The 27700-nt window shown below is 36.8% G+C and overlaps 1 protein-coding gene across 8 annotated transcripts in view; it reads left to right on the top strand.

Moving 5' to 3' along the window:
- Positions 1-22886, top strand: part of OSBPL6 (oxysterol binding protein like 6) — a 96635-nt gene extending 73749 nt beyond the window's left edge. For all 8 annotated transcript variants that reach the window (XM_058028467.1, XM_058028462.1, XM_058028468.1 and 5 more), the window contains 11 exons: positions 2010-2147; positions 3008-3095; positions 3294-3547; positions 5863-6000; positions 6332-6395; positions 6992-7070; positions 8354-8498; positions 9603-9747; positions 10653-10779; positions 11315-11437; positions 12334-22886. In XM_058028467.1, coding sequence (XP_057884450.1) covers positions 2010-2147; positions 3008-3095; positions 3294-3547; positions 5863-6000; positions 6332-6395; positions 6992-7070; positions 8354-8498; positions 9603-9747; positions 10653-10779; positions 11315-11437; positions 12334-12442 — 1410 coding nt within the window. In that variant the 3' untranslated portion in view covers positions 12443-22886. The remainder of the gene's footprint in view (positions 1-2009; positions 2148-3007; positions 3096-3293; positions 3548-5862; positions 6001-6331; positions 6396-6991; positions 7071-8353; positions 8499-9602; positions 9748-10652; positions 10780-11314; positions 11438-12333) is intronic.
- Positions 22887-27700: the final 4814 nt, after the last annotated feature.

Below are 27700 nucleotides of genomic sequence, written 5' to 3'. Positions count from 1 at the left end.
TTGGTTTCTTGCCAAATCAACAGAACAATTAATTATTTAATGACCTGATTTTGCAAGTGTCTAAAGGGCCTCATGTTTAGAATCTTTAGTGGTACTGTTAAAATCAAAAGGTTTAGTCCATGAACCAAGCACTGCACTAATATTTTTGCAACATCTAGTTTTTCTTGTTTTGCTTTCCTTAGTCAACAGATTAACAAACATTTGTATAAATTACAGTGAGCTTCCCTTGTGACAAATCTGAATTTGTGGACTGTAATATATTACAATTAGTATGGTCACTTTGGCAACCATTCTGCTTGCATTTTACAAAAATGTTTTTGATTTGTCATTTCCACTCTTTTTTTCCTACGCATATGCCATTTCAATTAACATAGTCTTGTCTCCTAGTTATTTCTTCCAACAAGCAAGAAAGGTGAAATTGTTTATTTGCTTTCTGAAAATGTCTAAACAATTTTTCCAAGAATCCAGCATGTTGGAGGCTAGCAACAGAACATAGAAGTGAAGTGTTGCCACAGCACAGCAATCTACAGTGAAGTTCTGGGCAATGACCTTCTCTTCTGTTCTGTATTTTTGTTGGTTAGCTGTTCCTTTTTCACTTGTTCATCATTGTCTTGGTAGAAGTAAGCCGACAGAGGAAGTTTTTCAAAGTGTCCAGATCTCTCATTCACTTATCTTGCTTGTTTTATATATATCTCTATAGTCTTGCAGCACATAGTTAATGCCTGTGTGAGGGTCTTTTTCAGGTAGGAGCATATGTATTTTTCCAAGTCCCCCTAGTTTATGTGAAACCTCAAAATTTTGGTCACTTCCTGTAATGATTACAGTAAAATGAGACTCAGTTTTCAATATGAGTCATCAAGCATCACAATCCGTCTACAATCTTATAAATCCGAATGAAAAAAGAATGGGGTTTGACCTCTTGGCTTATTTATGCTTTTTTGGGATGTTTTGTTAGTGCTTTTTGAGGTAACTGTATGGAATAATTCTGCAGAATTAAGATGTCAACAAAACCGTATGCAGGAATTCTGGAATAAGATTAACTGGGATTGTGTTGCAATCTAGAGAGTTAACTGTGTTTAAAAGGGCTTCAGTAGTTTCATCTGTATTATCTCCCAGGGACAACATGCTGTATGAATTAAGGGATTAAGTCCAAGACTGTGTTTCCCTCCACAGCAAGAGATCCTGTGGTAAAATGCTACAGGGAGAGCATCTTAATGTTTTTCTTAATGTGATAGCCTGCAGGGTAACATTGAAATCTGGTGTCCCACCCACCCACTCTAGCAGGCAGAGGGTATATTTCACTGTTTAAGCCTGCTGCACTACTGACATCAACATAGCACAATTTTGAATCCTTGACTCTGGTGTTACATTTCTTTATAATAAACCATAGAGAGTTCATTTCTTTTAGTAGTATTGGGTCAGTGTTAATGGCATAATGCAAATGCGATTAGGAGTATAAAAATAGAATAAAAGTCCATAAAAATACATGTTATAGCTATCCTCCTAAATATTCAAACATTTCAAATATTGTTACTAAACTGGTTCACAAGATCATTTATTTGGAAAGTAACTTAAAACTCCCAGACCTTATAAATCTTTATAATTAAATTCTAGTTGTATCAAAGCTAGCTTCAGTGATGTTATTTGTTATTACTAGAGGTAATTTAATCTGAAGTTAATGGCTGAATTTGTCTGACACAATCCAGCTATTGTCCACAAAATCAGTTCTCTGCATAGAGAAGTAGATCTGCAATTTCATGCTGCTAAAATTTGGTAGTAGATGCTGGGCAGGCCTCAAATGAAGACATGTATCTCACTGTTCAAAGTGCTCTTTACTTTTTCATCCTCAGACTCATCTGTTAGGTACACACAAAGTCCTACTTAAATGCTGTCTTTACTCTCTGTGCTTGTATTTGGTGTATAAGTCTTACTCAGGTGATTTACCCCTTTTACGTGTGTTTCTTTAATATGAGAAAGAATGCTTTTTCTTTTCTGTGCTTTATTTACAGACAGGTGAACAAATTCATGTCAGTTTGCCACTGTCTCAGCAAGTTTCTAATGAAAGCAGGCTCTCTATGTCTGAATCTGTTTCAGAGTTCTTTGATGCACAGGAGGTGCTTCTATCTGCCAGCTCGTCAGAAAACGAGGTAGGCTGTGACAGCGTGTGGCAGCTGTGCTACTGGACACAGTTAGGTAGTGCTACCACCAGTGATTTCTTTTTATTTTTAGTAATGCTAGTTAGAATAAAATGTGTAAAGTGTAGATAAACAAACCTGAGATCACATAAAGTGGTGCAGGAGTTCCCTGAAGTGTAAAAGTGAGTTGGAACTTAGTTGTGTCAATAACTAAGGTTTAGCACATGTCCTTTCTAGGCTATGGCAGTTCCACTGAAGGATGACAGACAGTTACAGCTGGCTGTGCAGTCAATTAAATTTAGATTTTCAAATATTCTTTATAAAAATAATCTTCTACTACATATGTATATAAAATTATGCTCTGTAATGAAATAGACAAAAAAGTAATATTTCTTGAAAAAACAGTTTTGTAAAAAAAAATTAAAATATTCTTAATGCTGATGAGATTCTTGTTTTGCAAAATGATAGATCAATATTTACATAATTTGTTTGCTGAAACGTAAGTCACGTTTTATTGTTTGGTTCTTTATAAACAGCACAAATCTGACTATCTCTTCTCACCTCCCATGCCTAGTGCATTATGTTATCAATTTCTTTTCATCCTTGATCTTACTTGAACCACCTTTAGCAGATCTCATGTCTGTATTTGGATAATAAGGAATTCAGAAACATGAGGACAACGTAGCATTTTTCTTGAACCTTTTAGTGCATTGGCACTATGGACAGATTGAAACATTCAGTTCACTTAGCTAATAGTTTTAATTTGTTAAAGATTTTTTTTTAATATTTGTGTTTCAGTTAATTATTTTTGTCTGTTTTATCAGTATATTTTATATGTATTTGTGTTAATGGATATTTTATTTATGTTTTAGGCTTCTGATGATGAATCTTATATCAGTGATGTGAGTGACAATATATCTGAGGACAACACCAGTGTTGCAGACAACATTTCTCGGCAAAGTATACTGTGTTTCAAACTTTGAGAAATTACCTTGGTTATATTCATGTACCAGAATTACTGCATGTCAAAACAAGTCCAACTCAGCTGAAAACAATGAAGTTGGGCTTGCTTGTTCTGGCAGTTATTTGGTTGAATGGAGAGCTCTGTTTTTCTTAGTCTGGTACTTTCTTATGACAATATTTTTCTTCCCTTCCCAGTTCTGAATGGTGAGCTGACAGGAGGCGCGTTCAGAAACGGACGGAGGACTTGTCTCCCAGCTCCCAGCCCTGACACCAGTAACATCAATCTGTGGAATATTTTGAGAAATAACATTGGCAAAGATCTTTCCAAAGTATCCATGCCAGTTGAGCTAAATGAACCTCTGAATACCTTGCAACATCTTTGTGAAGAGCTGGAATACAGTGAACTCTTGGACAAGGCTGCTGAAACAGATGATCCGTATGAGCGCATGGTAATACATTTAGTGTAGCACTTCTTCTGGCTGTGTTAAAAAGGGAGCTGATGAGTGGGGTCTATGCAGGGTCCTGTCTTTCTCCTCCTGGTCACAGACAACAGACCTCCCTGCTGGGTCACAAAAGTGTTGTGAACAAGTACAGGTGGTAGATTTGATCTGAGCAAGGCTGCGGGATGTTTTTTTACCTCAAACCAAGTCCTGCAGTTGTAACTCATTTATTTACAATTGATCTCATGCTCTATGACTGTAGATATGGGCATTGGCAGTTTCTAATTCTGCAGCATCCTTTCCTAGCTTTCAGTGGTCAAATCCAGCACCCTTCAAGAGTTAATCGAGTCTGTGGCTGCATTATGATCAATATAGGTGTGAATAAGATGTCCTCCCAGGCAATTTCTGAGAGAGAAGTTTCAAAACACCAGAACAAAGTTGACCTGGGTAGCCTGACTTCAGCCCCCTTGTAAATCTGGCATCCAGCATCCTGTGCTCAGCTCTCAGGGTGCGTTGATCTGTCATGTCTCCTTTTCCTCAGGAGATACAGGGAAAGGCTGTTAGGGAAAGTTAGCAGTGTTGTTGCTGGAGATGTCTGCTGTTTCTTGCCATGTTTTGGCAGCACTGTGGATAACTGGGAGGAGAGAGGTTGCCTTTGGCTGTCACACAATCACACACAAGTCCCTGTACTACTTTGTTCACAAGGCCTGCAGGAGAGTGAGGAGTCCTAAACACTGAAGAAATTGAAGCTATCTTGAGAAAGGGACTTGAATTATTCATCCTCACATTCTGTTTTCTTACAAGACTCAGGAGGTGCTCATAGTGGGCTTCTTCCAACTCAGAGTATTCTGTGATTCTGTCCCTCACAAGAGGAGGGAGATTCTGTAAGGAGTAATGAGTAAAGCAGACTGATTGCTGCCTTTGTTGAAAAGTCTGGAAGGTCAGTATTGAAGTAGTAGGGAGAATTCCAGAAGAAGAAGCCATGGTGCAACTGAAAGCTTCCTTGGAAATGTGGATTCAATCCCCTTCTCTGCTACAGATGTCTACTGCAGTACTTAGGAGTAAGGAAGTACTTAGGAGTAAGCCAAATCTTTAAACAGCAGCCATAAAAACGCAAACTGCACATCTGACCTGAAGCATATGGGACTGCTTGGAAAAGAGCTGAATACCCAAAGCTTGTGGCAGGAATGCTCTATGTTACTGCTTGTTCACTGTGCTCTGAAAGAGCAGGACTTGGCTGTCTTTGATAAGCAAAAGTAGTGAAAACCTTTTTTTTCCACACTGCTCTCTATATCACAAGGATAGTAAACGCCTTTGTTTCTCTGCAGAGTTAACAGAGTTAACTTATAGTTAACTATAGTTATATAGTTAACTTATGGTCTTATAGTTAAATTGCAAAGGAAGTTGAAATTAATCTGAAAACAGTTTTAGAGGAATGAAGGTTTTTACTGTTGAAGAAAAGCTTGTGAAAACAGTGTTAATTTTGTTGATGCTGCATTTCTGAATAATACAACATGAAAAGAGAATGGAGCACCCATTACACAGTTGGACAAAAACAAAGCACATAAAACCTCAAATGAGGGCTGTGTCCTCATTAGCAGAAGGAGAGGGGCACCTAGTTAAGATTTACCCCACTGGTAGCATATTGCCAATAGCTGACTCATTTTTGTGGTGTTTTCTGAAGTTTTGTTTCGACTTCTAACTGGCTGATGTGATTTTTTTTTTGAACTCTGAAAATGAGACCTTGTAAACTAAATAATCATGGCATGCCACTTCACTTATTACTTCCAGTCAGGCCTGGCTTAGAGATTATTAAATTGTGGTTGGACATATAGACAAGGGGGCTGGCTGTTAAGGCTGCATAGGTGTGGAAGATTTGGAGATATCTCTGGGCTAAGAACATGCTAAGTGGGAGCTGTTTATGTTTGGCACTAAATAAAATAGTTCCCATAGTAAAATAGCATGTGATATTGTAATCAGAATTTATTGCATAATATTTATTCACAGGAAGCAGAACTAGAGTTGGGTGTGTTTCAGGTCTCTAATGTTAAGCCTGGTCAAAGGCAGAAAAACTGTGTCATGTGCAGGTTGTCATTTTAAGGGACTATTGAAAGACTCATTGAGGCCATGAAGAAAAATAAATTATATGAACAGAAGGAATAAAGTTTATACTGGTTCTGGCTGGAATGCATGGTGTCGCTTTCATGTATGCTTCATTATTCCAGTTGTCACTCTGAGCAGAATGAGCTGTGTGGTACCACACAGTGATGGCACATACACAAGAGTGTCTGCCTGTTCTCATGTTCTGATCTGTATTTTTACAGGTTCTCATAGCTGCCTTTGCAGCATCAGGCTATGCCTCTACATACTTTAGAGCAGGAAGCAAGCCATTTAACCCAGTGCTTGGTGAAACTTATGAATGTATTAGAGAAGACAAAGGATTTCGATTTTTCTCAGAGCAGGTAAACCTTGTTTTTAGATAGACACTCCTGTTTAGATTTATCTTTTTTGCTCTTCATTTTATATATAATCCCATTTCTCTTTCTACTTAGAATGGTTTGCTTTCTTAGAAGTAAATAAATATTGTTAATATGAATGGACTTCATTAAGGGCTAGAAGGAATACATCTTTATAGTAATACATCTTTATAGTAACTGTTTTAAGTACAATCACTTAAGTTGTATCTGTTTTCATAGCAACATGAGCTATTTAGTATTTTCATATTGCAATAAAAATTGTACTGTCTTAGGAATGAAAATTAAATGTTTTTGACTCAACCAAATTGTGTTTCAGGTTAGCCACCATCCTCCCATTTCGGCCTGTCACTGTGAATCGAAAAACTTTGTGTTTTGGCAAGGTATACTTTTTATATCAAAAGCATAACTCCTTTTTTATTGTCAAATGAAAACTTGTAAAAGCTGAGCTTTGCATTTGGAACTTACTCAGAATTTCTATACTTATTATTTTGAAGTGACATATTATAAACTGATGATCTGATTTATTTTACTCCAAATTCTCATTAAGAGTGAGCTAACATATTACAGCTTCCTCTGTCACTTGCAGCCTGTTTGTACTCTCCCATTTAAAAGGTTTTTACCAATAAAATTACTATTTCTTACAAACACAAGCAGTTCTTTTTAGAGTTGAAAAAATTACTCTTTCTTTCCTTGTACCTACTGGTGTATGCCTTTAATTTGTATTGAATGTTTGCACAAGACATTTGACAATCATGCAGCACAGACACAGTTCTTAATTAAACTTACATTTAGTTTTTCTGACCTAATGTAATTTTCTAGTATTTTTTTCTTTAGTATTTTCATGGCAAATTCATACTATCTACTGCCCTGTTTTGAATTGGATAGTGCAGCACAGATGGTCTGGTGCCACACAGATCAGTGCAAGGGGGAGACCTTGGTCATTTCAGTTTTCTAAGTATTTCACTGTTATATTCAGATATCAGGTGGAAGAACAAATTCTGGGGGAAATCAATGGAAATTCTGCCTGTTGGAACCTTGAATGTGACTCTTCCAAAGTAAGCTACTCTCCTCTTGTTTTCAACCTTTTGGTGCACTCCAGTCTGGGCTGCCTTGTGCATGGGTTGGGGTAAGCAGACATGATGTGGATTGTACTGGTGAGGGTTTGTGCCCAGCTTTAATCTTTCCTTAGTGTTCATCTGGGGCTACTGGAATGTTTTTGAGCCTGAAGATCCATTTTTGGTTTTGGAGGAAGAATATGCACTCTAGAAAGTGATGGAGAGAGAGAGATAGAAATGTTTTGGGAGAGGGAACCCATGTTTTATGTGTACAGCAGTGATGAGCTGTTCAGAACAAGGCTGCAGTGCAGGACCGCCAGCAGCTGGTGTTGTCCTAAGGCTCTCAGTGTCTTGTTGTTCCCTCAGAACAACGAGATCATGAAAGGTCTTTTTTCAAAATGTGGATAAAGCGATGTATATTCTCCATAATTTGTATGGAGATTTTGGCAGAGTAGTGAGAAGCAGTAGCTTCACCACCAGTGAGATTAGTTGCAGCTTGTGAATCCTAAGATTATGCCAGGAGTGGATACTTTAAACATGTCTTCTGGTTTTGTGGTGGTGTTCTTGCTCCTGGTACATTGCAGCCAGCCTTTCTTTCTGCCTCTACCAATATAGCATCACTTCACCTCTTTATCCATCTCATAAAATTGAAGGAAATGCACTCTGGAGCAGCTTTGTCTTCTGTCTTCATGCCTTCCCCTAAACTCTGAAGGAGAATGTGCTTTGCATAATATAATCCTCTGGTTTTATTCTCTTGTTTGATGTTAGAGATGCTCTGACTGGATAGTTGTTACAAAGGCAAAGGGAGGGATGATGTGCCAGTGTGCTCCTGGCTTTCTACTTCCTTTCCTTGATCTCCTGTCCAAATTTCCCACACTTGTAGTATGGTTTTCATATTTATTTTGTTCTGTTTGTGATTCAATTGCATTTTCTGCTTATAGTCTCAATTCAGCCTTATGTTGATCTTTGTGTCACTGTCCTGCCCCTATAGGAGTTGTGGCCGAAGCACTTTATGCTCTGAGGACAGTGAACATGCCATGCAGGGCTTCAGTGGCTCATAATGTGTTTATTTGTGGTTTACAGCACCTTTCTGTAGTTCTGGAGCTTAGGTGAGCTTCTCTAAGGAGGATTAGTGATGTAACCAGATACAGGATTTTGTCATCTGTGTGGGTGATTTTGGGAAATGTGGTTTGTTTTTACAATAAAGGAGGAATGTTTTACTTTTTTGTCAGCAATGTTCATGATGAATAGATATTACCAACCACTTCTTAATTTGTTCTTAGGTATGGAGATTACTATGTCTGGAACAAAGTCACTACTTGCATACATAATATTCTTAGTGGAAGGAGATGGATAGAGCACTACGGAGAGATAACTATCAGAAACACAAAAAGCAGTGTTTGTATTTGCAAACTCACTTTTGTCAAGGTAACATATGGGTGTTAATCTATATCTTATATTCATATAACTGTAATTTAAGGGTACATCAGGCTGTTTCTTCACTATTCCTGAAGTCCATATTCCACATTTTATCTTTTATTCCTTTTATCAGTATTCATAAAATGTAAATTCTCAAATGAGAATGCTATGTCTATTAGTAAGACTCTGCTCCACTGAACATTTGATATCAGTGTGTTCCATTGCTGTATAGCTGTGTGCTGTACTGTTGCTGGTTTTTGATTAAAAATTAAATGTCATATTTTTTTATAGTAACACAATGAAAACACAAAGTCGCTGTACACTGCCATGCCATTTTGCTTCTCCTTCTACTAGAATTTTTCAGTCAATATTTTCTCTCTTTACATTATGTATCGCTGCTTTGGTTCATAGTATTGTAATATCCAGGCAAGGATCATATATAAAAATAGAAGCTTATATAGCTATCTTACTAGCAAGTATTTTCCCTAAAAATAAATTTGTCTTCACATTGCAACAAAAGATACCATTTTAGTGTTAACAATGGGATGTTGACATAAATCTGAAATTAGTGTTTTGTTGGATAATCTGAGAATGGGCAACTGGCTCTTGGATGAAGGTGTAAGAACTAAATGTGTCTAAGAAAAGCAAAACAGAGATGAGAAACAGAAAGAAACAACATGTAATATCTTCCCTGCTGCATACAGTAGTGTTCAGCACCTATGAAAGGATTCCTATACAAGTACAGGTATATTTAATACCTCCTCGAGTAGAAAGAGGAGCGTTAGATGGCTCTGACAGGCAAAAGGTCATTTTTGCAGAATTGTGTGGGATTTGTGATAATGACTGAGAATGCTATTCCCAGATGTGCAGTTAATTTAAATGCTTTTATGTCAAAACCACATTGCAAATTATACAGTGTTTCTCCGTTAATAAATCAGTTCGTGTTAGGACCATATGATTTTCAAATTTTGGTATTCTTAGTTCCAGGTGAGCTGTTCCAGCACAGAATTTGGACAGTGGGCACCACAGCCAAGAGACATTCATTATGTGTATTGTATACAATGGGCTGTTGGAAAAGCAGTGTGAGCTAGTAATTCTTGGTTAAACTTGCAGGTGAACTACTGGAATTCCAATGTAAATGAGGTCCAGGGCGTTGTGATAGATCAAGAAGGGAAGGTGGTTCACCGCCTTTTTGGAAAGTGGCACGAAGGCCTCTACTGTGGGGTTGCACCTTCAGCCAAGTGCATATGGAGGCCAGGTAAGAAGCTTGTAAAAAATTCTGGTTGGTGTGAAGCTTTTTCAGCCTACATTTTAAATACACAAAATAATACTAGAGAAGTTTTAAATCCCTGGCTAGACAAACAGCAGTTTACATAGGTATATAATAATGGTAAATGGAAATATTCTTACAGGGCATAATCTTTAGCATCTCAGTCTGACTCCTGGTCATATGTGCTGGGACCTTGGGGTCAACAGAAGAATAAAATTAAGAAAAAAATTTGGCATCTGGGGAGGCCTGTCTGCCTTATGACAGAGAGCAGGGTAACTTTTTTGGATTCACCAAATAGGGGTTTATTGAGTTTTCAACTTCCTGCTTGCTTAGAGGCCTGAGGTTGAATTAGTCATCTTTTGCACCTGTATCTTTCATACATGCATTATCCAGGAATTATTGTTCTTATAATTTTGAATCCTACTTTGTATTTTTGGTATTTTGAACTGTACTTTGCACCTTGCTCTCTTCCTGACTGCCTGGTTTCACTCTTTGTGATGGTGAATCAGGCTGTGAGCGTGTGCTAAGTTCCAAAATGAACTCTAAAGATCAGTTAAGGTTAGGTTTTAGACAGACATTTGATAGACCCACTTTCTGGGAGCAGGAAACTGTTTTTAATTTAAAAAGCTTGAAAACATTAGTTTTTATTTAAAATGGGAGGAAGGTCATAGAAGCTTTGAGTCTATTAACATGTATTACAATCTCTGCAGGACAAGCAATTGATACTAATATTTAGTGAATTTTGTTTCACTTACAGAATAGCTTTTGATGCTTTTTAACTGTAAGAGTAAAATATGTTAACTATTTTTCTGTTAAAAGCGTATAAATAAAGCAATCTCTTGCATATTTAGAGTAATAGCTTAAAAGCTTTTTTCTTTGTCTTATGTGTTTAGGCTCCATGCCAACCAATTATGAGCGTTATTATGGCTTCACAAGGTTTGCTATTGAGCTCAATGAATTAGATCCTTTACTGAAAGATCTTCTCCCTGCAACAGATGCACGATTCAGGCCAGATCAAAGGCAAGAATGCTTATTTATACATTTAATATTTGGTGGGCTCAAGGCTGATTTTGGCTCAGTCTTGAATTCTGTCTGTCTTCACTGCAGTCTGAATTAAGCTGTGGAAGGATTCTGCTAGTAGAGAAGATAGTATTGCACTCAAATTTATGCTTAACCCAGCTAAAGGGAAATTAGAAAGCTTCTTGTTGATGCTATAGAGCTGTAGTGCAACCTTGGGGCAGATTGCTCATGACAAACTGGAAAACAGGCTCTGAAATGCTGTGCACTTCTTCTGTGGATGGAATGAGCACTAATTCCCTCCAAATTCTCAGTTCATAGTCCTTCAGTGTGATATGTTGAAGTTGCTGAACAAAGCCTGTGCCTTAGGCTGTAGGTCAGGTGCACGTAACTGGGGAGTCGCATCTCAGGCTGGATCTGAAAGTACAACCCTGACCACACGCTTGGCTTCTGCTTGTCTTTTGTGATGATGGGAGCTGGAAAATCCCTTGGACTAGACAATGTGTGATTGCTATACAGCCTACTGTTATTCCTACAGGCTTCTGGAGGAAGGAAATATAGAAGCAGCAGCATCTGAGAAACAAAGAATAGAGGAACTCCAGAGAGCTCGGAGGCGGTACATGGAAGAAAACGGCATTGAATATGTACCCAAGTTTTTTAAGTGAGTCTTTTCATTTGAGTAGTCTCTGTTTTCCAGCTTGTAACTGGATGAAGTACTAAAAGAATTACCACCAATACAGACTGAGAATCATGAAAGTTTTAAGAAAGATAATAAGATATCTGACACCTGCTTCTCTGAAGCAATTTTTACACAGCAGTTAAGATTCATAATTGAATTTTCTCATAATGGGCCTCAGCTATATAAGCCTTCCTACTGAAGTGGAATTAGAAGTATAATATTAGGATCTAAGATTTAACTAGGGACATTTTAAAGTCATTGCCTAGACAAGTAATACCATATGACCTGAACAGCAACATCATACATACATATATATACGTACAAGATGTTAATAAGTATAAATGTATATGTATACACTTAAAAAACATTCATTTTTGAATGAAGGTGTTTTTTGGCTGTTTTTTAGTTAAGCATTCTTCTGAAACAAGGAATAGTCATACCAAGTAGCCTCATGTCTAACATGGGGAATCAAAAGTGAAAAGACTGAATGTGTTCGATCCAGTTGTAGCAAAACATAAGCAAAATGCAGAGACAAAAAAATAAATAGTTGAAGGCTTACCTTCTGTAAACTATATCTGTTGGATAATCCCTTTCACATAATCAGAATCTGTAGTGAGGAAAGGGGTTTTAGGTGGATCTAAGACCTGCTCTCACAGATCAAACAACAGATTTTCAGTCTCGGCCGTCTTCTCTGTCTTCTGCTTTTGATATAGGTAGAGACTGATTTTTGTTTTTTAATTTCTGATTGTTGTGTCCTTTAAAAGTATGAAATCTGATTTAATATTGAGTTAGAGCAGAGAAGTGTGGATTTTGATTTTATATTGCATAAGAGCAATATTTTTTGTCTCTTTATCTCTTTTTGTTTTCCCTTTCTGCAGAAAAGTAATTGACGCTAATCAAAGAGAAGCCTGGGTTACCAACGAAACCTACTGGGAACTGCGAAAGGATCCTGGCTTTAGTAAAGTAGACATTCCTGTACTCTGGTGAACTGAGAATGTAGACCTAGTAAACATATCACTCTGAAGAAAAAAAATAACTATGCACAATATGTTTCTTATAGCTAAGCGTGGTTTGTGGGTCTACGGAAAAACCATATCATATGCATTTATATTCATCTTTATAATGGACTTTTGGAAGTGCATTAGACCAGGCCCCTGACCACTTCTGGATCTTTCTAATTTTGCAGCAGCCATCAAAACTAAAAAAAAAAAAAGAAAAAAAAAGGAAACAGAAACCTTTTAAAGTTTCATACGCTGAAAATTCAGAAATAAAGAAGCAGATGAAGTATCCAAAGTCACTCGGAAGAGGTGGTAAGCGCAAAACTGCAACCGGTGCTTTAAACAGACATTAAGAGTAATACAATTTAAAGTAAAAAAAAAAAAAAAGAAAAATAGAAAAAAGTTCCATTTTGTTTCAACTATTTTTGTTAAAAACTCTTGGGTCACAACACTGTCATTTCTGGCTTCAGGTTAGTCCTTTGGTGTGATATGCTTGGACTGGCCTTTGTCAAAAAGATGCTTTTCTGGAAGCTGTTCCCATTCATATGCCATTGTTCATGCCTTAACAAAATATGAAGATGTACATTAAGTAATTTTAAAATATCTATGCTTAGGCTTGTGTGAAGGGCAGATTTTTAAAGCTCTAGAATTTTATCACAATATAAATACTGGAAGACCTGCATTATTTGAAATCAAAAGATAAGCAAACATCTAACTGCATTTCAGAGGTATGAGACCTACTCTACATGCTTTAGCTTTGGGATGCTGACTGTATAATCAGACTGAAAAGAAACTGCTAGCTGGTTGAATTTGAATTTTGGTAAATGCATATGAGTTGCTAGTCAGAAAGTTCATATTCTAAATGACTGATGCTGAGATGCAGTCATCACATTTAGTACTGCCTGGACATAGATCTCTCAGTGAATCTCATTTTCCCCTAACTGTTTATACAATTAGAAATCCCTGAAGCTTTGCAACAGTGTTAAAAGCACAGAAGGATTTCATGTGAAGGTCTCTGGCTTCTCTCCAGAAGCTGGATAGTACTGTAAATGCAACTGTTTTCTGCCACACACTGTTTATTTTCCTTGCTCTGTTTTTTTCCCCATCCACTTTTCTTATCTAAAATTATGTTGGAGAGTATGGCAGAGGCTCCCATGTGTTATAGCTAACAACTTCTACTTGTGTTGCCAAAACAGCTCTGGTGCAAAATATACTTTACATTTTTTCATAAAATGGTTCTATATTTTTTGATTTTAAAAAGTCTCTTATGTGTTGCTAAGCCTCAGTTAATATAAGTGGGAGAAGACTTGGCACTTTCTATTTGAAAATCTCTGAAACAATAAACAGTAGGAGGGCAGATTTTAATAAAAGTGAAACCAGTAATTTATTAGATAAGAGCTACATTCCATATGGTATGATCTAGTCTTCCATTTGTGCATGTGTTACACATCCCACCACTGTTGATGGGTTAGATTTCATGCACATACTCGGTATTCCTTTCTGCACATACATGACATATGATTTTTCTATTTAAGATTCCAGTCCTGAGACCAAAAATAAAATTACTAGATAGGTATGTGATCTGCCAGCAGAGCTGCTTGAACAGTTGTCAGTGCATTACCACACACCCCCAGCTCTCAGCCTGCTTCTTCCTTTTTTGCAAGTCAGGTCCCCATACAACTGAGATTACTTTGGTCATTTCAGATAAATTTAGACCTCCCTGTTGATGGTATAGCAAAGTAACTAGCAGGGCAACTAGCTGCTAATCAGTTCAAATTTCTTCACACACTTCTGTTGTCAGAAAGAACTATGAAAACCTACAGAAAATATTAAGTAGACTTTTTATGAATTGAGACTGCACATGAATTTTTAATAAAAATTTGGTATAAAAATCCCTATGTAGATTAATGGGATTTCTTCCAAAGAAAATTTTAAGTTATTCAAAGAATGTTATCTTTCTCTTTCCTCGTTGAACCTAGTGTGATTTATTCTTTAGTTCTGCAATTGTTATTATAAGAAAATTTATTATAAGAAAATTTTCATATATCAAATTTGGTTTTTTAAATAATATTTGGTTAAAGTCATCCTGCTTGCTTTAACAATATTACATTAGGAATCAAATTGGCACATTGTGTGTAAAATGGCAATTAATTATTCTATGTAGTTTTCTTTAAAGCCAACTCTATTAAACATTTGCCCATCCTTTGCTCCAGTCCTTGTGTGCAGTTCACCGTGATATGAGGAAGTATTATTTGTGTATGACTGCAAGCACGTCTGAGGGACAGAACTGCATGTCCTCAAATCTTTAATTTAAATACAGAAAGAAGGTCTTCAGTTTTACAGCATTCTGGCAGTGCTCTGTGAATGCCATTATTTGCAATGCCAACTGAAACTTGGTGGACATTAAAAATGCTATCACTGAATTGTTTTTACAATTGTTCATTTGACATTCATTGAAAGAAAAATAACGCTAACATTTCTAAATTCTAGAAAATCTGTGAAATGCTAAATCTTTCTATTGAAGGCACTTTCTAACCAAAGAGGATGTTAAATTAGTTAGTAAGTAGAAAAGACACAAAATGATGCAACACAAGGTATTTGCAGTCTATATCAGAAATGAAAAAGTTTAAGCAGATGTACCATGAAGCAGTTTCTCATAGTGCAGAATTCTCTGTATTCTGTGTAAAATCTGTTACTGCATTTTTCCTCTAACATTGGCAGACATCATGGAATATTTTGTGCTGTTTCTAAGGTGGATAGATATGAGGGCTTCTATCCAAACTATAATTTTTAGTCAACCTGTGACATTTCCTAGCATTGAGCGAGAGGGTATGGTGAGTTTTGCCCATCCCCTGCCCGTGTAGTGCGGAACTGAGTATCCCATGCTGCAAGGAGAGTGCACCACTGGCCGTTCTGCAGGCTGGCACTTTGTGTAAATGCTGTCTGGTTTTTGGCAGGGCTGATGCTCAGGCATCTCTTCCTGGCATGCAGGATTTTTCTGCTCCAGGAGCAGAACTTTTCATTTCTATTGAACCTTGTGAAGTGTTTGCTGGCCCAGTCCTCAAGTTGAGCAGTGTCCTTCTAGCTGAAGCTTTGCCATCTGGCATGTCATCTCCTCCTCCTAATTTGCTGTCATCTGTGAGCAGTTACCATGTGTCACCGTGTCCTTGTCCAGGTCACTGGTGAGATGTTGATTGTCATGGCCACAGAACTGACTCCTGCAGGGCTGTCCTCACTGCTGGCTGCCAGGGCAGAAACCATTGATCCCTTCCAGCCTGGGATTCAAGCAGCTTTCAGCCCCACTCATTCCATTCATCCAGGCAATATTTCCTTTTGGAAGGCATGAAAAGCACTATCCAACTCAGTAGATTTAATTGCTATATGTTTGGTAAGTGTTGAAAATTAGTATATATCATTGACACATAAAACTTTTAATGCAATTTAAGAAGTTCTTTTGCTTCAAAGACATATGCTTTTCTCCTGTGTTTTCTCAGAACACTCATTTCTGTATAAAAATACACAATACTTATGCTTTAGTTTCACAATAACGAGCTGTACTTTCTATTAATATTTTAAAAGTGTACCTTAATTTCTTCCTTGTTCTGGTACTTTGGATATGATAAGGTAATAGTAGCTATTTTCATCAAATGCAATGTCTTACAAAGATTTAAATAGCTTCATTCTTGTTTTAGATTAGTATTACCAAGATGGCAGAGTTTTGGCATATTAGACATTTTTATCTCCCAGGAATAGATTATTTGAGTTGATTTTCATGAAGTATCACTGTGATTGAAAAGTCATCTAGGCACCCATTCTAATTTTAGACAGATGTAAGTTGCATGATATAAACTTTTTTGTATTTGGCTTTAAAAGTGCAGTTTCCATTGTAATAGTATTTTCATCATACAAATAATGTTACCCTTCTTTTTTCTCCTTTTGAACTTCTGACTGAATAAGCCTGTATGGCACCTGTGAGGTTTATGTGAGTGGCACATGCCAGGCATATGTCAAGTACTGCAGTATGTGAACATGGCACAGTGTTGGAAGATCTTATCCTTAATTCCCTGCTGAGCACTGTCAGTGCTTTATGGAAACAAACTACACAAACCTTAAGGCAAACTAGGAGGCAGCTCTGGGCACCTGTGAGCAGCTTGCATCTGGGCCATGTCCTCCGTTCCCTGTGGAGGGAATGGGATTTTCTCTCCTCTCACCAGTGGAGCCCAGCACAATTGCAGTCTTACACTGAGCTTCTCCTCAAAAAATCAGAATTTTTAGGAAAGCCCTGGAGGAGAGGAGAGGTTCACTTGCAATTGCACAATAACCAAGAGGGCTGAATATATCCATTCTCTGTATTGCAAAACTTGCTCTCACTAGTAGAGGGAATGTTTGTGTGCTCTCCTTGTTTTACTGGATTTTAGACATTTTCTGGTGCAACAATAAACAATAGCTATTTTACATGTGTTGGCAGCAGTTGTAATCTGAGGAATGAATGTTTGTAGATGCCATTAGTAGTAATGGAGGTGCATAATTAAAGCAAAGGAGATGTTTTCAGATTAAATCCATCTGAAAGTGTATTTGTACTCATATGCTAAAATATTAGGAGGGGTTAAGCTAGAGAGTTTTGCCCACTTGGGGGAATAAGATTAATATTGACAGAAGGGTATCAGAAACACTGGAATGGCCTCACTGGTAACCTTGTGTAAGGCACAGACCCATGAGAAAGCTCAGGAAATTTGCTATGTCATAACCACTTACCTTGGCAGCTACTGGGGCTGGAAAACATGTCCTTGTTTTTTCTTTCTGTCTGTCATTAAGTAACAGTCATCAAAACTGTGTAAAATGTAAATTTACACTTCAGTGCATGTATTGATATTTTCAAGGTATATTTGGTATAAAAAGTAGCATCATTTCCTACTTCAGCGTTCCTGGTTACTTTTATGGTAATTTGGATACCAGTCAGTATTTTTATGAAGAAAGCATGGGTTTTTTGTTTTTGTTTTCCTCTCTCTTTTTTTTTTTTTTTTTTTTTTTTTAATGGAAGAATCTAGACTGTGTTAATAAAGGTATAATTATTCCTGGTGAGAGTATCTCCATAAGCTCCATCACAACAGTGACTGGCACCCAGGAGAATGCTGCAAATCTGAGTAAGGTCAGAGAAATTGCACATTTACAGCAATTTATCTTATTTTTGTATTATATATTGTAAGGAATCTACTTACAAAAGCGAACACATTATTTACTTTTAAACTAGGGTATTTAAAACCTTTATTTATTTGCTTTAGTAGAAATGATGTATTTCTTTCATTAAACTGAAAAGTATCTTTTTAAAAGGATTTTTATACAGTTTCTTGCAAGTTTGAAAAGTAATATTGATGTACTTGTGTTTTATATACCAGCCTCCTATTTTGTCAAATTTTGTGGTATTATAAATTCGCCATCTCTAATTTAAAAAAAAAAATTACCTTTCCCTGCAATCTTTGTTAAACCTCAGAAAAGAAAGGCAAGGGAGAGACAACAATGCAGAATGGTGAAACTTGTCACAGGAGCTCTGTCAGTGTGAGATGTAACAAAGGAGAAAGTTTTCTAACTTGCAGGAATTAAACTGTCAGCAGAGCTGCTGAATTTGTTTTAGGCTAGTTATCTTCATACCATTTTTCTTTCCACTGATCCATGACAGCATGAAAAAAGGGAAAATTTGAGACATTTTCTCAGAATTAATGCTGAAGGTGAAGGGAAGTTTTTACTCCTTTCATAAATAAAAAATTACTGTAGCCAGCATTTGGCTGAAGATGTCCTGGTAATTTGGGCAAGAAAGAGAGTTACATACTCTGAATGTATAATCAGCAGTGTGTAATATGTTCTTTCTGACCTGTGAATAACTCACTGAAGTATGGTAAAGCTACTTATTGGTACTCCTGGAACAATGACTCAGATGTCTCCTGTGAAACACTAAAATGTATTTTCATATTGACTGCTAGTTTTAGTAGTCTGCATTAGTAAAAGAGGATATATAATGTTGCTGGCCCCGAACATTAGGCATGCAAAATGGGAAGAGGTGAGGAAATTCCTTCAGAAACTCAGGAGTGGGTAAATTCTCTGAGAATCAAAATGATGTTCTGCTCTGCAAGAGCAGAACACAATGGCAAATATTCAGCCAGAACTGTTCTTCACAGAGCTACTTGCTTCTGGTGCCAGTCAGTGTAGCTACACATGCAGCCTCTTGTTCTGAAATTGCATCTCTTTTTAGGATTGTGCTTGTGTCCCAAGGGTTGCTTTGTCATGTCCACCAAGAATAATCAGTGGTTGAGTCAGGACTGCAAACTCAGATTTCTTGTGTGGTAGTCCTGTGCTGAACATTCTCTCTTTCTTTGTTAAAGTCACCTGATCAAGGAATATTGTAGTAACATTAACATAGTGAATACAAGGTTAATCCTCAGTATTTTCCAGGGAAAGGAAAACCCAGGATAGCTTCTTTAACTATGTGGAAGAAATGCAGATTATATCTTTTATTATCCTTGTGTTTGCTTAATATTTTATAAAATATTTTGAGATTGGATCACAATAAATATATTAAAATTACTTTATCCCCTATCTTGAAGTTGACATTGAAAATTGTCATTCCAATCTGAGGTTAGAAAATAAGTCCATTTAGTTTTTAAAATAAGTGCTACTTGTATTCTTTAGTAGTTGAGATACAGTATAACAAATTGAGATCACAACAAATTTTCTTTTCTGCTGAGTCTCACAGAAGACCTGACTGAGCAGAAAAATAAATACTGATGAGTATATTTTGGTATGCAGGCAAAAATGCAAACTTCTGCCCTAGTAAGCTTTATCTCTAATTAGCAAAGACACTGTTCTTGTTCCTTTTTAATAATTTCTACACTACTTACTTTCAAACATTTTTTCCGCACTAAGAATTAATCCAATGGAGTTTGATTTTTACAAAGCAAACCGTGTTTGAAATTCTGCAGACAGGAAGGTTGGTGTTCATGTCATGCTAAATGTCTACTTCTTAGGGTGGACCACTAAAATTTCACTCTCAGGCCAAAAATATATATGAGTGGGCTTTTCCAGTGGGATTCTTCTTTGTATATGAATTTGTGTCTATGTCATTTATTATAAAATAAGTAAGAAGTCAGGCTGCCAGCATTTGATGTCTGAAATATTTTTCTTCCCCAGAACTGCATAGCAAGCTACCTGTTCTTTATCTGTTACTGCTAGATTGTCTAAAGGGATACTGTATTTAGCATATGAAAAGCCATCATAAATGAAACTACTGTGGTATCAAGAAAGATTATTATAATAGTTCTGTACTACTGTGATAGTTCTGTTTGTATATTTTATTTGTTGCAACCAGTAGCAAGACTCTTCTTTGGGTCTCTATCTACTTTTCTTCATATAATTAACCGGTGATTTGTAATTTCTCAGTATTTCAGCAGCAAAGAATTCTATATTTTCTCTCACTTTTGCACAAAGCTAATATAAATTGGGAATAATATCACACTTTTTTGGTGTGATTAGATCCCATGTGCACATGTATGAAATGTTGTAATGTTAGTATTTTTACCGTGCTCATATTCTGAGAATGCCATTAGAAGGGTAAGGTTTAGATGAGTTATTATTTTTATACTGCCTTACTGAGCTTCTTTGCTTGTAACAACCTTTCAGGTGGTAGATTGCCCTGTGCCAATTCTTTAGCAAGCCAGAATGTCAGAACCTAAGGAGCTGAAAGAGCATTCTTTGCTGATTGCCCATATCTATGTGCTCATTCTGAAAAAAACAAGCAAAACAAACCATATCTGTTGATTCCTTGTATGCCTCTTTGGGTAGCTTACCTCTAAAAGAAGATCCTCAGAGTCTTTCTGCTGTGATTATGCTATTATGTCAGGTACACGGGCAAGCAGAAATTTGCTTTGTGGTTTTTAAGGTGAATTTAAAGGCAAAAGTTGCTTTTTAGAAGTATACAGAGCCAGTGCTACTTTTGAGTAGTGGGTAGATAGTGTCTGTTTTAAAGAGAAATAACAGACTGTAGTGAGAAAGAGTCTGAGTTCTTAGATGCACCAGATAAATGTTTTTCTGTTACTTGAAAGCAAGAGAAGAAATTTACTTAAGGGAAAGAAAGGCAGTGAGAAGCATTTATGTACCAATCTACCCAAATGCAGCAGAATGCATTGTCTGAGTACTTCAGTATTAAACCTTACATGCAGCACTCCCAATTTTATACTCAAAAGTTTGCTATGGACTTCCATAATGAGATGATGAAGAATAGGATACTGGAAAAAAAATCAGTACCATAATTTAAATAACTCTAATTAATAGAAAATTAATTTGCAGATTTTTTAGTGAAAATTATATAAGCTACTTATAGTATAGCAATTTTTAAAAGCATAAGTTTGGTCCTTTGTAGTACATTCAGTAATTTAACATTAAAAAATATTTTTCATTGTTCTTGATTGATTTCCTGCAAATGTATTCATCCGCTCTTGACTATTCACAAGTTTGGGATGTCTTCATGATAATTCTTTACATCTTATTAATTCTGAATCCCAATATGAGGTGATTATACCTGTAAAAGCAATTTTATTGCTTATGATTTGTAAACATCAGGAGCTGAGGAGCAATACAGAAAGGATATAATTTGTGTATTCTAAATCTATAGAGGTATTTCACTGCAGGAGTTAATCAGCAATGCACATCAGAATTTTTTCCTGCTCTATCTGCTTGGACTCTGACAGGCATCGATGTGTACTTAGCATTAACATTGCAAACAGTTCTCATTCACATCAGTGTAAAAAATGTAGATGCTTAAGTTCAAATCAAAACACTCTACAGTTACATTCCTAAGAAAACAATGTACTGGCTTACCTGGTGAGCCCAGGTTTTGTAGCGCTTGATTTCTAATTCCTACATGCTTAACCAAATGAGCGCCCACGCAGAGGCTGAGCTGCTGTTGGTACTCCGTTCCCCTTGAACCCAGTGAGCTTCCAGGTGAGTGGATGATCTAGCTGCCCAAAAATATTTCAGCTGTAGGCCTAATGTGCAGTCAAGCCTAGGTATTCAACTAGTTGCCCTTAAGCTTAATTTTAAACCTGTGCGCTGTGTTGTGGAAGATAAAATGTGTGAAATACAGTTGGTTTGACTGCTTGCCACTCCCAGGCAATATATTTGACTTTCCTCTTGGATTTTGGTATCTTATTCTGGAGCTTGTAGTTTAAAAACAAGTTAACTTCATGTCTCTGCAAAGCTCAGTTAGATATGACATTTGGAATAAAGAACAGTACATTAAAACAATAACAATTCATCGTATTATGTCTCATTCTGGCTAGCTTAATTGTAAGGATATTTGCAATCCCTGTTCCTGTTTCCCTATACTTTCCCCAGGATGGTGCCAGCCCAGAGCTGGGAGTTTTTAGCACAGTATGCCAGTGAAAAAAAGGAGTCTAACCTTTCTGATCTGTGGAGCAGGGGTGGCAGACAAAGAGCACGCTCTTTATCTTAGCCCAGAAAAGGATGAATGTGAGAAAGTGCCTCTCTCCGTCTAGGCTTCAGCACATACATAGAATTGCTTTCTTTTGGTATTTTGAGTTCTCTGGCTACTTCTGAGATTAAACCTAGCCAGAAAAGAGCAGTAATAAAACAGTTTTAAGTTTCCATGTAATGCAGCTGCAACACTTATTCTGTGTCTTTGCACTTGTCAGTTGGTTTTGAACGTACTGTTGTAGTAATCCAGAGAGCAGATGGGGCCTCACACTGACTACCTCTCATGCAATAAAGCCCAGGCACATTCAGTAGTTAATATTGATTACAGCTGAGCACCCTTTGGCCACATCATTCAGGGAGGTGGTAGTGGGGGGAAGAGTAAACAAGAAATAATAACAAAGACTTTATTCCAGTGATGTATGTGGTATACACGATACCCATAATACCAACTCCAACTAATGGAGGTCCTACAGCTTCTGGTAGGAAATAAAAAGTGAATTTGGCTATGCTATAGTTTTTGTTGTGCTCTAAAATGTAAAAAAGATGTCATCTGTTTCCTTCAGGCTAAGTCAGATTTTCCAGGATATTGTGTCCAAAGCATACACACAATTCTAATTTTTGAGGAAACATGATGCTCTTTTTACCTGTTGCAATGTAATTGGATAATGCATGTACAAATGACTTGTGTAGCCTGCCAATGAATGTTGCTAATGCCTTACCAAAAAGAAAAAGATAAAGCATATTTTTTGTATTTTTTTTTCCTCAGAGGCAAATCCAAACAATGCTAGATTTGGGAAACTGTTTACTGAAAAGCATTTTCTAATAGATCTCTGAAGAAGTGCAATTGTATAATTACTATTGTTCAGTGCATACAGTACATTGTCTCCATCACTCTGTACACTGCTGCTATTAGTGCTTGTTCTAATAAATCTCAATGTACACTGTTTAAACTGCTGTCATCTGTGTTCTGATTTATTAATACAAGAAACACTTGAGGCAATGGTTCTTGAAAAACTATTTGTAACTAGTTAGATCAATTCATTATTAATCATAAAATTCTTAATATATATTTTACAGATTGATTTTGAAGAGGTGGGTGATAGTGGTAGCAAAAGCACTGAAATGTTGGCTTTTCCTTTCTAACCTTTTTTCACTGCAGGAATATTTTTATAAAATTTTTCCCATGTGATTTTCTGTGCAGTTTCTTTACATCTGTCAGGAACTACCAAATGCCGTCTCAAAGAACGTTATTTTCTTTTTGGCAGTTCCTAGTTATATCTTCATATTGCAGCTGATAAGAGCCTTTTTCCTCTTTTTTTTTTTAATTCAGTTTTTTCTTTGTGATTAAAGGGAGCTTGCAGCTTCTCAAGTTTTGAGAGAGGGTGTAGAAAAAATTGTTCCTGACGTTCTCTAATAGATTTGAAAAAAGTGGAAATGAAAGAAAAAAAATAATTACTTGACACCCACCCTGTCTGGCCTCTTGGAAAAATAGAAGTATGTGGGATTTTGAGGTTTTTCCATTATGTGTTCTTGTCAGCTGTTTGGCCCTTAAAATGAAAGCATAATGAAAAATAAGAATTTGGTTGGGAGGAGAAATTGAGGTTTTTGTTATTTCTTGGCATTGTAAAAAGAACAAGTGTTCAAACAGCCTGGAATGCTGCCTGAGTGGAAGCAATTGCAAAGGAAGGGAAAAGGCTTTTTTCATGAATGGCAGCGCTTTCTGTCTTGTGTCACAGCACACATCTTGTCCAAACCCGTGCTCCGTGGGAAGGGCCCACTAGGAGCTTTTTCCCAGTTAAACCATTCCACGAGTGAAACTCAGCTCTGCTTTCGCCTTTGTCCAGCAGAGATCTGTCCTTCAGCTCTGAATGCTTTGGATGGCTGTGACTCAGCAAAATTACTGTGCATGAGTGAAGTGTCAAAGGTTTTATGTCATTATTTAAATGGTAAAAACATCAACAAAGCAAACTTTTGGGAATAGAGCACAAGAGGCCTGAGAGGCGGCACAAGCAACCTGACACCTAATTTAGCATCAAAACTATTCAGGTATGAAGGTAAATTACATGTTTAGATTTAATCTAAGCAGGAGACAGGTGATGCTTCTTCACAGCCACAAACATGTAGGCGCTGTGGTGTGGTGAAGTGAGACAGTGTGGGAAGCTATTGACAGGATCTCATCCTGACTCAGCTAAAGGAGTTGCCCACAGAAAGCTGTTCCAACTTCCACTGCTGGTACAAAAATCTGTTCTGATATGATGATACATTGCATTTTTGCACAGCAACATAGCAATCTGCGTGGTTCTTCAAGTGCTTATGATCTTACTAAATATTTAAGTTGGTCTAAATGTTAAAAAAACACTGCACTTCAAAATGGAAAATTATTTTTCAGGTAAGTAATTATTACTAAGTCAGGTTAAAAGAAACTAAACTAAAATATTATTCAAACCCAGAGTACCAGGGGCTAGCTGAGAAGGTGCTCTATTTTGATTGAGTAGTGAGTCTAATTTTACTCAAGGGCAGCAAATGAAATGTATTCTATTTAGACTGTCATTTTTATTTCTGAGAGCTATGTCTAATATTTAACTTAGAGTATATAAAGAGACAGGTTAGGTTGTATATCCCATATCTATATCCCAAGTGCATATTAATACTTCTATATTATAAAAATTCAGGAAAAAAGGTATGCATAAATGCATGTTACAGACATTAATCTGTTGTGAAGATGTTTTGTGCCTGTGATGAGACTACATTGGATTATGTTTGTATTTACAAGGATAAGTTCCAAAGCAAAACCAAATATGTAGTTGCTTTTCTCACTCTCACGAGTGTCTGGCTACATTTCCTTTGGTAAGGAGAAGACACTAATTACTAGCTCAAATTTCACAAGCACCCTAGGCTTCTTGAGCAGGTTTTTTGACAAGTCAGTGAAGGAAAAAATGATAATTAAACATTCTCAAAAGGTTACTTGTTGGACTGTAGGTGGACTGTAAATTCTGGTGAATATGTTGGGTTATTTCTTTCAACTGATAAAATTTAAGGTGTTAATTGTCTTTTAAGTTCTTCTCTAAGTAAGTTACTTCTAAGGGCCTTGCATTACTTTTAGCAGTCAAAGAAATTCAAGAGCAGAAAAGCAGATCCATTCTTCAGTTCTAGTTCAAGAGCTGACTTCACTTAAATCAGCTGACCTAGAATAATAGTATCAGGCTACTTTTCTTGTTTGCTGACAAGAATTTTTATGTCACCTGTCTGTTAAAATGTTTAGTATCTGGAAACTGCACTGATTTATTAATCTATGCCTACAGGCATGTGAAAAAAAATGAATTAGGAAACTAGATGAAGATATATTCTTGTCTTGAAAGCATGAAAAGGAGCAGGCTGAATAAACATATAGGTGATTATGAAAGAGGATGCTGAATTCTTGCATGCCCTACAAACACTGATTTAATTTTGTCTGTTTATAAATACTCTGCATCCAAAGATCTGAGAGTGCTTTGTACTAGTAATAATCAGCCCTTGCAGTATCCTTCCCTGAGAAGTGACACATTGGCACAGCCACATGCAGTAGGTTTCATAGAGGTTAATTGCCCAGTATCACAGGAGAGCTGGTGTCAATGCCAAAAATAAAAGCAGTCCTGCTGCTCAGTTTAAAACATAAGGAGAAGCAGCAAGGAACAAGATGTCTATGACTGAGGGAAATTTTATATAGATGTAACTGTACCAGCACCCATCAGACAGCTTAGCGTGGACAATGTGAGTTATAACGTAGCAGACAAATCCTTTGTTCTGTAACTTTTCTTCAGCTATACTGGCACAGCAGCATCTACAGTTCTACATCCTCATACAGGTGGATGGGCAAGCCCACAAAGCTGTCCTCTCACACAAGCACACCCACTGACAGATGCTGGTTAAAAAAGATTTAGCCATTTGGGAAGCATCCTTCAAAGGAAAGGAAGTATTAAACAGTTTACTTTAGGTCACACTGGCTTGTTTCTTTTCCAGATTTTTCTTCACAAGCTAATAATGCCACATGATGAAAGTAGCTTTGTTGTATACAGTAATGTTTATGTAACAGTTGAAAGCTGGAAGATGAAGGGAGAGAGGAAATCTTAAGTGTTAACTGACTGGATAAACTGAGCTGGTATTGAAAAGATTAAACCCAAAATTTGCACCATATTATGCTGGTAATTTGTTTAATATCTTCTTAATGAGCAAAAAGATGCTGTCAGTTGCCAGGCTGAGAGCTGAAAGATGTGCCTGCTTCTCACAGGTGGTGAGTGTAAATGCAGACACACTTCCTCGGCATATCTATCCCTGGAGGACTACTTTGCATTCCTTTTTAGTAAAGGCTTCACAGTTAACACATCCATCGCCCCATTGGAAATATTGCCATTCAATTACAAAGAAGAAAAATGGGATATTTCATGCACTCTAAAGATGGACACATGAAACATAGATTAAGTAATCTGTATGTCCGTGAACAAAGGTCTGGAACCTGAAAGGTAAGTCTGTAGAAGAGCATATAAAACAAGCACCAGAATTTGTATTCCAGGAGCTCTGAAGTTATGTAAGCCATGGCATTAAACTGGCTGCTTTTGCTCATGAGAATTTCTAGACAATGCCACCTCAAAAAACCAAAAAAAAACCAAAACAAACAACCAACCAACCAAAACCCCCCCCAAGTACTGTTAAACCCACTCAAGTTGTTGGAAAAACCCAAAAAGTGTGTATGTAATTAGAAGCATATTTTATCCCATAAAATGTTATGTTTGTTACCTCCTGAAATCTAACAGAGTCTGTATTGCTCAGATCCTGTGTTTCTAGGGAAATACTCATGCCATGTGCTGGAAAGTTACAGAATTTTGTGAGTAATTTTTTCAGTAGCATTTTCTTTGGCTGTTTTTTATATGTTAAATTCTTGCACTTGTTCTTCTGCAGAGATGCAGGTAAATGTAATGCAGTTAAATTGCACTTGAAGTGTACATGATACACTCCTGTATCTCCTGTATCAGGAGATCTGGCAACTGATGGCATCCTTTTGTACACTAAGAAGATATTAAACAAATTACCAGCAAAATTTGGTGTAGATTGTGGGTTTAATCCTTTCAAGTGAAACATCAACTACATTTATCCAGTCAGTTAGCACTTAAGATTTCTTTTCTCCCTTCAATTGACTGCTTAATCATGCTAATCTTATGATATGGTTGACTGTGACAAGAAATAAATTAAAGTCAGATCAGTTCAAGTGGATTACAAATGGTTTAAGATGTCTGGATTGAAAATAATGAAGTAATTCCACATTTGAAGTTCCTTGGACAAATGTCTAGTTTGCACTACCTTAGATCACATTATAAATGCCTCTTTAGACACTATAATTACAGGTAACAGACATTCCTGCAAGGGATAATGTAGGATAACTATCTAATATTGAACCAAAAATCATTATGGAATTATCTTTTAACTGCATCTTCCAACACCATGCAGAGAGCGGGATTGTCCTCTAGGTTTTACTCTTAAAAAAATCTCCATGTTTTTATACAAATATGATGTGAGGAAAAAAAATACAGTATTTAGGCATAAAATATTCTCAACTCCATATAGCTAATACTTGCTATGTTACTGCTTCATGGCTAACACCCCCTCTGAAAAAACACAGCTGATCTTGTGTAGGAAATGACCTCTCTTGCTCTTCCCTCCAGGGGAAGGTGATCAGGCTGGAGAAGTCCCCGTGCTCTTCTGTGGAGGGCTGTGCAGAGGGGAGCCTCAC

This window comes from Melospiza georgiana, chromosome 7 (genome assembly GCF_028018845.1).
Source record: "Melospiza georgiana isolate bMelGeo1 chromosome 7, bMelGeo1.pri, whole genome shotgun sequence".
NCBI classification, from domain to species: domain Eukaryota; kingdom Metazoa; phylum Chordata; class Aves; order Passeriformes; family Passerellidae; genus Melospiza; species Melospiza georgiana.
Note: the sequence above shows the minus strand (reverse complement) of the source record. Positions and strands in the feature narration are given on the sequence as shown.